The sequence below is a fragment of the Protomyctophum bolini genome, assembly GCF_963924005.1.
Source record: "Protomyctophum bolini genome assembly, chromosome: 3".
In the NCBI taxonomy this organism is placed as follows: domain Eukaryota; kingdom Metazoa; phylum Chordata; class Actinopteri; order Myctophiformes; family Myctophidae; genus Protomyctophum; species Protomyctophum bolini.
The window spans coordinates 52,092,705-52,107,727 of record NC_137864.1 but is presented as its reverse complement, the minus strand read 5'-3'; the positions used below and the strand labels follow the sequence as shown (position 1 = coordinate 52,107,727).

Here is a 15,023-nt window from a genome sequence, read left to right as displayed (position 1 = left end):
ACTGTCAAAAACAAATGGAAACTAAATGAAAACTAAAGCTACGGCGACTAAAACTAAGACTAAATATACTGACAATTTCGTAGACAAATAAAAACTAGACTAAAATGTTAGGAAGGGACTAGTGGACAAGAGATCCAGTACGAGTCATTTTACACTTGGTTGCGTTGCGAGCTTGTAGATCAGCTATTTTCAGCAAGTGTAAAAACACTCATTAAGACGGCATCAAGACCCGCCGAAATACATTTTAGTCGACTAAATCAACTGTAGATTTAGTCGACTAAAATCTTATAATAATAATAAATAATAATAATAACTTTATTTGTATAGCACTTTTCAAAAACAAGTTTACAAAGTGCTTCACATACAATACACAAAGGCAAATTAAAATCAACAATGAAAATTAGTCAAATACACAGTACAAAAAATACGAGATAAAAAGCAGAGACTGGGACTGTTCATTCAAACTCATTAAAAGCCTTTAAATAATAGTGGGTTTTTAAGAGTTTTTTAAAAGTGGACACTGAAGTGGTCTGTCTGAGTTCCAGGGGTAGTTGGTTCCACAGCAGTAAGACTTGGTCTGCTGATCTGAGGTTACGGGAAGGTATGTGCGGGGACAAGAGGTCGGAGATGTAAGTAGGTGCTAGTCCATTTAGTGATTTAAAAACAAACAAGTTAATTTTAAAATCAATTCTGTACATGACTGGTAGCCAATGCAGTGAGGCGAGAACAGGAGTAATATGGTCATATCTCCTGGTCTTTGTGAGAACTCTGGCTGCTGTGTTTTGAACTAGTTGAAGGCGATTGATGGATTTCTTTGGGAGTCCAGAAAAAAGAGAATTGCAGTAGTCCAGATGGTTTGTGACAAAGGCATGAATAAGGGTTTGTGCATCGCTGAATGAAAGAAATGATCTGATTTTTGCAATATTCCTGATTTGGTAGATGGCTGTTTTCGTGATGTTGGTGAAGTGCTTTGAGAAGTTTAAATCAGAATCAAATAAAACTCCCAGATTTCTAGCCTCAGGGGAGCACTGTAAGCCATGTGAATTTAAAAGCTGGATTTGATTTTCTCTGTGGGATTTTGGTCCAAATACAACTATTTCGGTTTTCTGGTTATTTAACATGAGAAAGATATTTGACATCCAAGATTTTATGGCAGTAAGGCAGTCAATCAAAGGGGAAACTGGAGAAACTGTGGCTGGGTCCGAGGGATCTATGCAAAAATAAATTTGAGTATCGTCAGCATAAAAATGGAAAGATACATTAAAATTCCGAATAACTATGCCTAAAGGAAGTAGATAAATACAAAATAAAAGTGGACCAAGGATCGACCCTTGGGGGACCCCGCACGTGATGCCAGCGGGGCCAGATGACGCATTCCCAAGTGAGACTGAGAAGGTTCTGTCACTCAGGTAGGACCTAAACCAATCGAGTGCAGTCCCAGTTACACCTACCCAGTTTTCTAACCTGTCTATTAAAATATTGTGGTCAATAGTGTCAAATGCAGCCGAAAGGTCCAGCAGCATCAATACCGTGCAACAGCCCACATCCGAGTTCATTCTAATGTCATTCAGAACTTTCAGAAGTGCAGTTTCTGTACTGTGATTAGCTTTAAAACCGGACTGAAACATTTCAAAAAGTGAGTTATTATTCATAAAGGTTAAAAGTTGTGAGTAAACCACTTTCTCTAGTGCTTTTGAAAGGAAAGGTAGCTTAGAGATTGGTCTAAAATTGTTAAGATTGGAAATCTCAAGGTTTGATTTTTTCAACAAAGGTTGTACTAGGGCTGACTTAAAATGTGTTGGGACAATACCGGAGGAAAGTGACTTATTAAAAATGTCTAAAATGTCTGTGGATAAAAAGAGGGAAACCTCTTTAAAAAACTTGGTGGGTAGGGGATCTGCGGGGGTAGAGGAGGATTTCATGCTGTTAATTATTTTCAACAGGTCATGCTGATTAACAGGAAGAAAGGAGTTAAATTTTTGACCTACCTCCCTGTGTGGTAAAGTGCACGGAGAGGGAATAATTTGGGCTCTAATACTCGATACCTTGTCTATGAAGAAAGTTTGGAAGGCATCACATCTTTCAGTGGAGATGATTTCACTGGAGTCTGAGGGACGACGTATGAGAGAGTTGATGGTGCTAAATAGAAGTTTAGGGTTATGGGGATTAGAAGCGATTAGATGGGGAAAATATTTGGATCGTTCTTCTTTTACTGTGTTATTCAGCTCTTTTAAGAGTGATTTCATGGCAATGTGGTTTGAAAGAACTTTAGAGGCTTTCCATTTTCGTTCAGCTTTTCGACATGCCTTTCTTATGGACCTGACTCTGTCATTTACCCAAGGAAGAGGTTTTGCTGACAGGAGTGAGGGTTTTGAGAGCTTAAGTGGGGCTACAACATCTAGAGAAGCAGTGCAATGTTGCATGAATTTGTTAGTCAGCTCATCAACAGAACATGATGAGTTAAGCGGATCAAGCTGCCGAGAAGCATGATAGGTGTCGCAGAAGTTCACCATGGTCTGTGGAGTAATGGGTCTAAAGTAACGGGGGGCTCTAGGGGTGGAGGCCGTGGGCGCTGAGGGAATATTGAAATGAATTGCAGCATGGTCGGAGACGTGCATGGCAATGGTCTGGAGATTTTCTGGTTGAAGTCCATAGGAAATGACTAAGTCTAGGGTATGGCCATGATCATGAGTAGGGCCGTGCACAAGCTGAATACAGTCAAAGGTGTGAATGAGTTCTAGGAAGTCAGAGGCAAATTTGTTGTCCTGAGAGTCCACGTGAATATTTAGACCGCCTAGAAATACTGCTCTATTATGATTGGTAGTGATGATGGACAGTAGTTGACCAAATTCTGACAGAAAGTCACCCTTTGAGTTTGGAGGGCGGTACAACAGACAAAAAAGGACAGTGGGATGGGAGGTCGTGAAAGTAAAAAGCTCAAAGGAGGTGAAGTTGCCGACAGTAGTAGGAGTGCATTTATGACCAGATTTATAAATAACAGCCAGCCCCCCACCACCTTTTCCAGATGACCTACAGCAATTCCAGAAAGAATAGCCAGGGGGGCATGCCTCAATGAGATGGACATCAGTGTCCTGCCAGGTTTCAACCAGAAACATAAAATCTATTTTGTGGGCAACAATGAGGGTGTTCACTATAAAGGCTTTACAAGTAATAGACCGTAGATTCCAAAGACAGCCATTTAAAGTGGACTCATTTACCTTAATGAGATTTGCTTTCAGGGGGACTGTAGCTAGATTTGAGGTCGATATAGCACGCTTTAAACAATGTGAATTAAGTCTAGGAGTTATTAGCACAGAAATAAGTTGTGGGATAAAAGCTGTATGAATAAATGAAACTGTATTTGAAGTAGGTGCAATATGATCGTCTGAACGCAAGGGGGCAAGAACAGGAATATGAGTTGGGATAGGGGAGCGAATGACAGGGGAGTGAGTTATACTACTTTCACTGCGTTATGACATTTAGTCGACTAAAACTAGACTAGCACTAAGACATTCCAGGTGACTAAAATGTGACTAAAACTAAATGAAGTTTCAGTCCAAAGACTATATGACTAAACTAAAATAGAAATTTGCTGCCAAAAACACCACTGTGTTCTGTGTGCACGGCGCGATGCGATGTGCTCGTGCACGCGCGTGCACGTGCGCGCGTGCGCGACACGCTCCGTGGTAAATAAAATCACCATGTTGACACCACCGACTACAGGAGGAGTCTTTTCTTTGTTTTAAATCGACCGTCCTTTTCTTTGTTTTAAATCGACCGTCATTATTATGTCGTTGTGGCTTTCACACTAAACGGTTGGTCGCCGACTAGGAGTCGAGTCCTACAGGAGTTTTTATTCCAATTCATTTTGACATCTCACGTGTAGGATGCTCTCTCTCTCTCTCTCTCTCTCTCTATCTCTCTCTCTCTCTCTCTCTGCGTCTCTCTCCGCGTGCATGCGTGCACGCACACGCGCGCACACACACACACACACACACACGGTCCAAAAGTTTTATAGAATAACAGCAACATTGGGCTAATATTGTTGAGATTTGATTGGATACACGTCCTCAGAGCGCCGCAGTCCCCGCCCCTTTCAGAAAAGCGAGTGGCCCAGGAAGTGAAAGCCCCATGCATTCTGCCATCGGCACTTTTAATATAATTTATTTAAAGACGGTTACGCCGCGGACAAAGCCAATTCGGATCGTGACGAATCATGACAATGAACACAATATTTTGGGACGATCAAATCATTAGAAAGAAGAAAAGAAAGGCAGGAGACAACACTATTTGTTTTATTTTTCGTCTTATAAATTATTTGATCGGCCCAAAATATTGTGTTCATTGTCATGATTCGTCACGATCCGAATTGGCTTTGTCCGCGGCGTAACCGTCTTTAAATAAATTATATTAAAAGTGCCGATGGCAGAATGCATGGGGCTTTCACTTCCTGGGCCACTCGCTTTTCTGAAAGGGGGCGGGGACTGCGGCGCTCTATTGTAGATTAGATTTTAGTAGTGTAGTGGTAGTTTACAGTGTGTAGTAGACAGCGTAGTGGTAGGTGTTGTAGTTGTTACTGTAAAAAAGGAAAACAACAGTCAGGCCTACAGCGCTACCCCAAAAGAAAAGAGGCATTCGACAATTTACTATTTAGGCATTTATCAGACGCTGTTAACACAACCGTTGCTGGGATTCCTTCAAAATAGTTTTTTTGTGTTTTAAGCATGAAAAATAGCAGATCAAGCTCATAGCAGCCACGCTATGAGCTTGTAGATCTACTATTTTTGAAGAATCTTGAAAATGTGGTGCAAATCTTTGAATATATATATTATTTCACAGTGAACGTTTTTAACTGGATGTTTGTAGGATTTATTTAAAATGACTCTTAATATAATCTATAGCCATGTTTTTCCCCCCTTTTTTTATATTCTATTTATTCTATTCTATTCTAGACTGGAAATTCAGGAATGATCTAGCAGCTGTAATACAAAACAATACAGTACATTAGAATGGAAAACAAAAGAGTTTTACATGTTTCCAGCAGCACATCGGCAGAGATGTATGTCTCTTTAACAGTCCTCTTTATCACTATCATGTGTTGTTCACCTGCTTCCTAGGGAGGCAGTCAGACGTGCTGGTGACAGCATAGCCTGCAGGCCCAGCCAGCGTGCTTTCTGGTCTAGAGGGGCGGGTAAGCCTGGCCCAGCCAGCGTGCTTTCTGGTCTAGAGGGGCGGGTAAGCCTGGCCCAGCCAGCGTGCTTTCTGGTCTAGAGGGGCGGGTAAGCCTGGCCCAGCCAACGTGCTTTCTGGTCTAGAGGGGCGGGTAGCCTGGCCCAGCCAGCGTGCTTTCTGGGGTCGGGCTCACATGGAGCACGCGCTGGAGTATTAAATATTGTGTCTCGAACATTGTGTCTAATAGGTGGTTGCTAGGGTACAACAGGTGGTTGCTAGGGCCTAAAAGGTGGTTGATAGGGTACAACAGATGGTTGCTAGGGTCTTAAAGCAGCTGTTAGGTTCCACTGTAGCTAAATGGCATTTCCCCATTGAAATTAATGAATGTGTGCGTGTGCGTGCGTGCGTGCGTGATGACAAGAGTGACGCTCACTTCACACGGGTGTGATTTTTTTAGGGTTAAACAGTGTTGCTAGGGCCTAACAGGTGGTTGCTAGGGCCTAATAGGTGGTTGATAGGGCCTAACAGGTGGTTGCTAGGGCAAACAAATAATTACAAAGAATATAAACAAACAAAAAATGTGTTGTAACCTGCCGTTTTTTTATTTTTTTTCTAATTCTTTGTTTGGCCCAAAACATTGTGTTTGTTGTCATGATGTGTCACGACTCCAGTTGTCTTTGTCCGCGGCGTAAACGTCTTTAAATAAATACTTTCTGAAAAGTCTATGAGGAAATTAATTGGCAAGTGTGGGGTTCCCATGGCAATCAATTGGCTGAGGCAGAGGCTGGAAATTGCACAGGTGAGGGGATTTAGGCTGACAAGCTGAAAATGCGGCACAGTGCAACACATTTTCAGCTTGTAGATCTGCTATTTTTGAATTGGAATCCTGAAAACTAACATTTTTATTTAATTTCAGATTAATGTAGTTTAGGCCTATACTTCTGTTAACTTCATGGGTCATGTTTGTAAATCAATAATATATCAATATTCCAATGTTAACCTGCGGGCCACAACACGCACACGTGCACACCCCCCCCCCCCCCCCCCCCCCCCACAACACACACACACACACACACACACACACACACACACACACCCCCCACACACACACACACACACACCCCACACACACACACACACACACACACACACACACACACACACACACACACACACACACACACACAACCAGGCGTGCTTACGTTGGCATCCCAGGGGGTCGTTCTGGCTCAGTCCGTAGTAGCCCTCCTTGCAGTAGTCACAGCGCGTTCCCTTCACGTGGGACTTGCAGCGACACTGGCCGGCGATCATCCCCATGTCTGGGTCTGTGAGGCTGTCGCAGACGCCCCCCTCCAGAGAGCCCACAGGGTCACAGTCACAGGCTGAGGGGAGAACAGGGTCACAGTCACAGGCTGGGGAGAACAGGGTCACAGTCACAGGCTGAGGAGAACAGGGTCACAGTCACAGGGTCACAGTCACAGGCTGAGGAGAACAGGGTCACAGTCACAGGCTGAGGGGAACAGGGTCACAGTCACAGGCTGAGGAGAACAGGGTCACAGTCACAGGCTGGGGAGAACAGGGTCACAGTCACAGGCTGAGGGGAACAGGGTCACAGTCACAGGCTGAGGAGAACAGGGTCACAGTCACAGGCTGGGGAGAACAGGGTCACAGTCACAGGCTGAGGGGAATAGGGTCACAGTCACAGGCTGAGGGGAACAGGGTCACAGTCACAGGCTGAGGAGAACAGGGTCACAGTCACAGGCTGAGGAGAACAGGGTCACAGTCACAGGCTGAGGAGAACAGGGTCACAGTCACAGGCTGAGGAGAACAGGGTCACAGTCACAGGCTGAGGAGAACAGGGTCACAGTCACAGGCTGAGGGGAACAGGGTCACAGTCACAGGCTGGGGAGAACAGGGTCACAGTCACAGGCTGAGGAGAACAGGGTCACAGTCACAGGCTGGGGAGAACAGGGTCACAGTCACAGGCTGAGGGGAACAGGGTCACAGTCACAGGCTGAGGGGAACAGGGTCACAGTCACAGGCTGAGGAGAACAGGGTCACAGTCACAGGCTGAGGAGAACAGGGTCACAGTCACAGGCTGAGGAGAACAGGGTCACAGTCACAGGCTGAGGAGAACAGGGTCACAGTCACAGGCTGAGGAGAACAGGGTCACAGTCACAGGCTGAGGGGAACAGGGTCACAGTCACAGGCTGAGGAGAACAGGGTCACAGTCACAGGGTCACAGTCACAGGCTGAGGAGAACAGGGTCACAGTCACAGGCTGAGGAGAACAGGGTCACAGTCACAGGCTGAGGAGAACAGGGTCACAGTCACAGGCTGGGGAGAACAGGGTCACAGTCACAGGCTGGGGGGAACAGGGTCACAGTCACAGGCTGAGGGGAACAGGGTCACAGTCACAGGCTGAGGAGAACAGGGTCACAGTCACAGGCTGGGGGAACAGGGTCACAGTCACAGGCTGAGGGGAACAGGGTCACAGTCACAGGCTGGGGAGAACAGGGTCACAGTCACAGGCTGGGGGGAACAGGGTCACAGTCACAGGCTGAGGAGAACAGGGTCACAGTCACAGGCTGGGGGAACAGGGTCACAGTCACAGGCTGGGGGGAACAGGGTCACAGTCACAGGCTGAGGAGAACAGGGTCACAGTCACAGGCTGGGGAGAACAGGGTCACAGTCACAGGCTGGGGGGAACAGGGTCACAGTCACAGGCTGAGGGGAACAGGGTCACAGTCACAGGCTGAGGAGAACAGGGTCACAGTCACAGGCTGGGGAGAACAGGGTCACAGTCACAGGCTGGGGGGAACAGGGTCACAGTCACAGGCTGAGGGGAACAGGGTCACAGTCACAGGCTGAGGAGAACAGGGTCACAGGCTGGGGAGAACAGGGTCACAGTCACAGGCTGGGGGGAACAGGGTCACAGTCACAGGCTGAGGGGAACAGGGTCACAGTCACAGGCTGGGGAGAACAGGGTCACAGTCACAGGCTGGGGAGAACAGGGTCACAGTCACAGGCTGAGGAGAACAGGGTCACAGTCACAGGCTGAGGAGAACAGGGTCACAGTCACAGGCTGGGGGGAACAGGGTCACAGTCACAGGCTGAGGGAACAGGGTCACAGTCACAGGCTGGGGGGAACAGGGTCACAGTCACAGGCTGGGGACAGGAGAGGATTATTGTTGTGTGTATATATATATGAATACTGGAGAACTCGGGTCGCCGACTGTTCTTCATCTTTGCCGAGATTTCTTCCCCTTTCGCCGACTCTTCGTCACTTTCCGGTCCGAGTTCTGTCTGAGAACTCGGACGGAAAGTGACGAAGAGTCGCCGAAACGGGAAGAAATCTCGGCGCTGGAGCGCGCATCTAGCTACTGCATGATGATCATGCACGCTGATCAGACAGCAGATCAATAAAAGCATGCAAAAGCATGGACCGCTACTTTGCATTCATATTCATGTCATATTTACAGTACTACGGCCTTCACAGTGTGTGTGTGTGTGTGTGTGTGTGTGTGTGTGTGTGTGGGTGTGCGCGCGCGCACAAAGTGACCTCACAATCTCCGATCATCTTAATATATTTATATACGCTCCAAAAAGCGTTCATATTTTGCGGGACAGACGGATGAGGAGCAGAAATGAAGCGCCAGCATATCGATCCATTTATCACCACGGAGAGCGCCCTGGATGAGGAGATACGAGTCATTCATGGGAGTCAATGACAAGCTAATAGTTGCACAGAGCATTAGCATACGGCAAGCGAAAAGCGAAATGCCAAAAAAACAAATAGGAATCATTCTGAATATTCTTATCTCGCCCGTGTCGTTTGGACGTCGCTAGGACGTCCACAGACGAACGCACCTCTCGGTTCCAATCCTTATGACGTTTCCAGACGATTTATGTACTAAATGTGCGCGCGCGTGTGAGAGGCACGCTAAACTGTCAACACTTCTACAATAAGCAACAATATAGCTGACTGTCAAACATCATTGTCCAATGTTCTTTCAGAGCAGTGGTTCTCAAACATTATGCATACAGTATACACAGCACATAACCCAAAGTCTGCAAATACTTTGAGTGTGCATATCCCCGGGTATGGACTAGTCAATATAATTTATAATAATCAATTGTTCAGAACTTTACAACAACAACATGAACTCTGTGTGGTAGATCACTCGACTTAGTATACCAAGTGATGATCAATTGCATTCGAGGCTGCGGGCTATATAATTTTGCATATTTGCATCTCGTTAGTTAGCCTATTCTGTACTGTTGTAGTAGGCTAGACATTTACATAGGCCTAGCCTATTCTGTACTGTTGTAGTAGGCTAGACATTTACATAGGCCTAATTTATCTGCATTGTTAGCGTTGCTATTCAGATGTAATTCAGTCAGGAAGTAGACAGCTATTTTTCTGGTTTGGGTTTGTTTTGGTTATCGTCGTTAGCACAGTAGCTAACATTCAGAAACTTGCAGCTGCAGCTGCTGAAAGTGCCCCGAAACGTGGAGAATATTCGGCAGAATCTTAAGAAGATTCGCCGCGCGACGACTCTTCTTCAGATTCTGCCGAATATTCTCCACGGTTTGCCGACTTGTCTTGAGAAGTCGGCAAAAAGGGTAAATCCGCCGAGTGTTCTTGTTACCATATATATATACCTCTGATTTCATTACATGCTGTTTAAATGGTAAATGGTCCATTTATATATGTAGTGCCTTTATCGTAATGCACATAGATTGTGCATTACATTCACACACACATTCATACACCGATGGCGGCGGAAACCATGCAAGGCACCAACCTGCACATCAGGGGTCTTGCTCAAGGACACTTTGACACTAACTCTGGGGGGGGAGCCCACAGGGTTCGAACCGGCAACCTTACGGTTACCATCCATGCTGCCACTCTAACCGCTGAGCCACCACCAATGTGTTCATGTGTCCATATAGATGCACACGCATGGACTCGTTATCAACTCCATTTGTATCTACTGTACGTTCATACTGTATGTATCTACTGTACGTTCATACTGTATGTATCTACTGTACGTTCATACTGTATGTATCTACTGTACGTTCATACTGTATGTATCTACTGTACGTTCATACTGTATGTATCTACTGTACGTTCATACTGTATGTATCTACTGTACGTTCATACTGTATGTATCTACTGTACGTTCATACTGTATGTATAGACATTGTCTTCTTCTCCTTGGGTCAGATCCTGGTTGATCCTGGTTGACTTTTTAACTGAGCATAAAGGTATTTTGTTGTCCCCGTTTGTTTAGCTTACATTTAGAGCATAGACTGTAAAAAATATGGACAAAGCGTTCCGCGGGTCTAACATGAACGTAAAATGAAGCCTGTCAGTCTTTGCAATGGAAGTCGCCATCTTTCTAGATCCGGTTGGTGCCCAGCTGAGCCCATTGGCTGGCCCAGACAACGAGGCGGGACTTCCCCCCTTCTTCTTCTCCGTTGGTTTTTATTTTGACTCGAGTGGGTGGGGGATCCCGTTCATAGACTGTAACGGTAGCCACGCCCCTCAGAACATGCGCGACATTATGGTAATTTTTTTTATAAATGGGACCATAATTTTCCAAAAAGAATATTATGACATTAGAAATGAGACTTTAAACTAGTGACTGGAAGCAGAAAGTATTCATGACCATGTTTATTAAGGTAATACAGTCTAGGTGAAGTTGGGCCCAAATACATGGACTTCTATGGGGCTATGGGTTTTTCTGGGTCCAGTGACAGCGCCACAACAGGCCATTATATGAACTTTAATTTCCTTAGTGGCTTCACAAAATATCTGTCTGACTGCCCCCCTGGTTTAGAGCAGACTACCTCTCAGGTATAGCTATATGATGGCTTTGTCAGCCTGAGTTCTCTTTGTGTACGTTTACAATGTCTGTAAAATGTTGGGATAAATATGAATGTATGTATCTAATGCAATGCATCGAGTCTTGTACTTAACACTTTTTGTCAATGTCACCTGACCGGTGATAATGATTGGAACTCGCACGAGTGCCGCGCTGCAATTGTTTTAGAATTGGCGTCATGGTCTAACTAGGGGTTAATAATATATACATTTTATTTTGTACCCAAAATGTCAATCTACAAGCTCTTTTTCAAAGTATAAAATAAAGCTTAAGTTATTAAAGGACCACTTCACCACTTTTCAACCTATCTTCATATAATAGGTCCTCACTAATAATCATGAAAAAATGGCACGATTTTTTTCCTACTCCGTCTGTGTCTCATAGGAGGGCTGTGGGCAGTTTAGAAACCATCTTCCAGTGACATCATTCGATTTTCATTATCGTGAGAACGATGGCTTCCATTTTCACATTGCAACTTTTCAGGACTAGAAAGCCTGCAGTTTCTATTAGCTTGTATTCCCCATCGATGATGTCACTGGAAGACGGTTTCTGAACTGCCCACAGCCCTCCTATGGAGACACAGACCGAGTTGAAAAAAAGTGCACCATTTTTTCATGATTATTAGTGAGAACCTATTATATGAAGATATGTTGAAAAGTGGTGAAGTGGTCCTTTAACCCAGAAAAGACAGCCTAGCCCTAGACGCTTTGCAGCAGTGACTCACGGACGCAGACGCTGGGGTCCCGGGGGTCCCGCACGGGGTCCTGGTAGTAGAAGGGTTTGCACATCTCACAGTTGCGTCCCATGGTGTTGTGGAGACACTCGTCACACACGCCTCCGCTGGAGTTCCCCGTGGCCAGGAACACCGCCATGTCAAAGTGACACTGGCTGGAGTGGCCGTTACAGTTGCATTCTGGGAGGAGGAGAAAAGACACAGCGCCATGTCAAAGTGACACTGGCTGGAGTGGCCGTTACAGTTGCATTCTGGGAGGAGGAGAAAAGACACAGCGCCATGTCGAAGTGACACTGGCTGGAGTGGCCGTTACAGTTGCATTCTGGGAGGAGGAGAAAAGACACAGCGCCATGTCGAAGTGACACTGGCTGGAGTGGCCGTTACAGTTGCATTCTGGGAGGAGGAGAAAAGACACAGCGCCATGTCGAAGTGACACTGGCTGGAGTGGCCGTTACAGTTGCATTCTGGGAGGAGGAGAAAAGACACAGCGCCATGTCGAAGTGACACTGGCTGGAGTGGCCGTTACAGTTGCATTCTGGGAGGAGGAGAAAAGACACAGCGCCATGTCAAAGTGACACTGGCTGGAGTGGCCGTTACAGTTGCATTCTGGGAGGAGGAGAAAAGACACAGCGCCATGTCGAAGTGACACTGGCTGGAGTGGCCGTTACAGTTGCATTCTGGGAGGAGGAGAAAAGACACAGCGCCATGTCAAAGTGACACTGGCTGGAGTGGCCGTTACAGTTGCATTCTGGGAGGAGGAGAAAAGACACAGCGCCATGTCGAAGTGACACTGGCTGGAGTGGCCGTTACAGTTGCATTCTGGGAGGAGGAGAAAAGACACAGCGCCATGTCAAAGTTGCATTCTGGGAGGAGGAGAAAAGACACAGCGCCATGTCGAAGTGACACTGGCTGGAGTGGCCGTTACAGTTGCATTCTGGGAGGAGGAGAAAAGACACAGCGCCATGTCAAAGTTGCATTCTGGGAGGAGGAGAAAAGACACAGCGCCATGTCAAAGTGACACTGGCTGGAGTGGCCGTTACAGTTGCATTCTGGGAGGAGGAGAAAAGACACAGCGCCATGTCAAAGTTGCATTCTGGGAGGAGGAGAAAAGACACAGCGCCATGTCAAAGTGACACTGGCTGGAGTGGCCGTTACAGTTGCATTCTGGGAAGAAGAGGACAAGGTACAGGAGAGAACTTTTTTTTTTTTTTTTTCTTATATATTTTTTATCCCACGATTTTGTAACCCATTTTTCACCCCCTGTGTCAATCCTCTAATGTGATCCTGGGCTCTACACACCCTCCGCCAACCTAGTCACCATATATGGGGAACAAGGGGAGACCAACCTAGTCCCCATATATGGGGGACAAGGGGAGACCAACCTAGTCCCCATATATGGGGGACAAGGGGAGAGCAACCTAGTCCCCATATATGGGGGACAAGGGGAGAGCAACGGACTTGAACTCATGCTTCCTTCATGCCTGAGTGTCCAAGTCGCTCCTTTACACCTGGTTGGACGTCGTAGCGCGTGGAAGGAACACGTTATTCCAACCAGTTCCTTTCCCCTCCATCAGGCGCCCCGGCTGGCCAAGGGGGAGGCAGTTTAGTGACCAGGATTGAACCATGAACCATTTCAATTAGAGCTTCGTCTATTTCTCACTCAAATGTTTTCAAAAACATTTTTGAGAGCAATGTTTAGCTGTAAATGACATTGTGTGTCACTAGTGTGTGTGTGTCTGTGTGTGTGTGTGTGTGTGTGTGTGTGTGTGTGTGTGTGTGTGTGTGTGTGTGTGTGTTTACACGGCTGTCATGTTGGAAACAGCAGTAAATCAAGCGGCGCGCTAGCCGCGCAGCTGGTGCTCAGAGGGTGTGATTAGGCAGAGGTCTGTTATCAGGAAATAACTCACCGCTGAATTCATGGGTTGACCAATCAGAATCAAGCATTCAACCGAGCCATGTAATAAATCAGATTAATGACTTTTCTCTACTTGTTGTTTATCCGTCAGCCTGTATGTAAAATAATGATTTATACAAATATATCTGCATATTAGGCATGTAACGATTCACTCAACTCACGATACGATTCGTATCACGATACGATGTTTCATGATATTAAAAAACATATATATTTTAAAGAAAAATTACAGTTTATTTAATTTTATATAATTTATCTTCCCCCTGAGATTTTTTATTTAACTACATTGCGAAAGAAGCAGCATTACTTTTGACAGTGCAGAAACATAATTGCCTTCCTTGATGAGCATCAACGACCATCATCACCTGGGCACAGTCACAGACACACACAGCTCCTCTCTACAGTCACAGACACACACAGCTCCCCTCTACAGTCACAGACACACACAGCTCCCCTCTACAGTCACAGACACACACACACACACACACACACACACACAGCTCCCCTCTACAGTCACAGACACACACAGCTCCCCTCTACAGTCACAGACACACACAGCTCCCCTCTACAGTCACAGACACACACAGCTCCTCTCTACAGTCACAGACACACACAGCTCCCCTCTACAGTCACAGACACACACACACACACACACACACACACACACACACACACACACACACAGCTCCCCTCTACAGTCACAGACACACACAGCTCCCCTCTACAGTCACAGACACACACAGCTCCCCTCTACAGTCACAGACACACACAGCTCCCCTCTACAGTCACAGACACACACACAGCTCCCCTCTACAGTCACAGACACACACAGCTCCCCTCTACAGTCACAGACACACACACACACACACACACACACACACACACACACACACACACACACACACACAGCTCCCCTCTACAGTCACAGACACACACAGCTCCCCTCTACAGTCACAGACACACACAGCTCCCCTCTACAGTCACAGACACACACAGCTCCCCTCTACAGTCAGACACACACAGCTCCCCTCTACAGTCACAGACACACACAGCTCCTCTCTACAGTCACAGACACACACACACAGCTCCCCTCTACAGTCACAGACACACACAGCTCCCCTCTACAGTCACAGACACACACAGCTCCTCTCTACAGTCACAGACACACACAGCTCCTCTCTACAGTCACAGACACACACAGCTCCCCTCTACAGTCACAGACACACACAGCTCCCCTCTACAGTCACAGACACACACAGCTCCCCTCTACAGTCACAGACACACACAGCTCCTCTCTACAGTCACAGACACAC

General features: G+C 46.4%; 1 protein-coding gene across 1 annotated transcript in view; it reads right to left on the bottom strand.

Annotated features, from left to right (window-relative positions):
* Positions 1-11,934, bottom strand: part of LOC308313399 (plasminogen-like) — a gene marked incomplete at its 5' end in the record, with an annotated part of 28,002 nt that extends 16,068 nt beyond the window's left edge. Inside the window, 2 exons of the mRNA XM_080760499.1 lie at positions 6,375-6,554; positions 11,787-11,934. Of these exons, the coding sequence (XP_080616625.1) occupies positions 6,375-6,554; positions 11,787-11,934 (328 nt within the window). The remainder of the gene's footprint in view (positions 1-6,374; positions 6,555-11,786) is intronic.
* Positions 11,935-15,023: the final 3,089 nt, after the last annotated feature.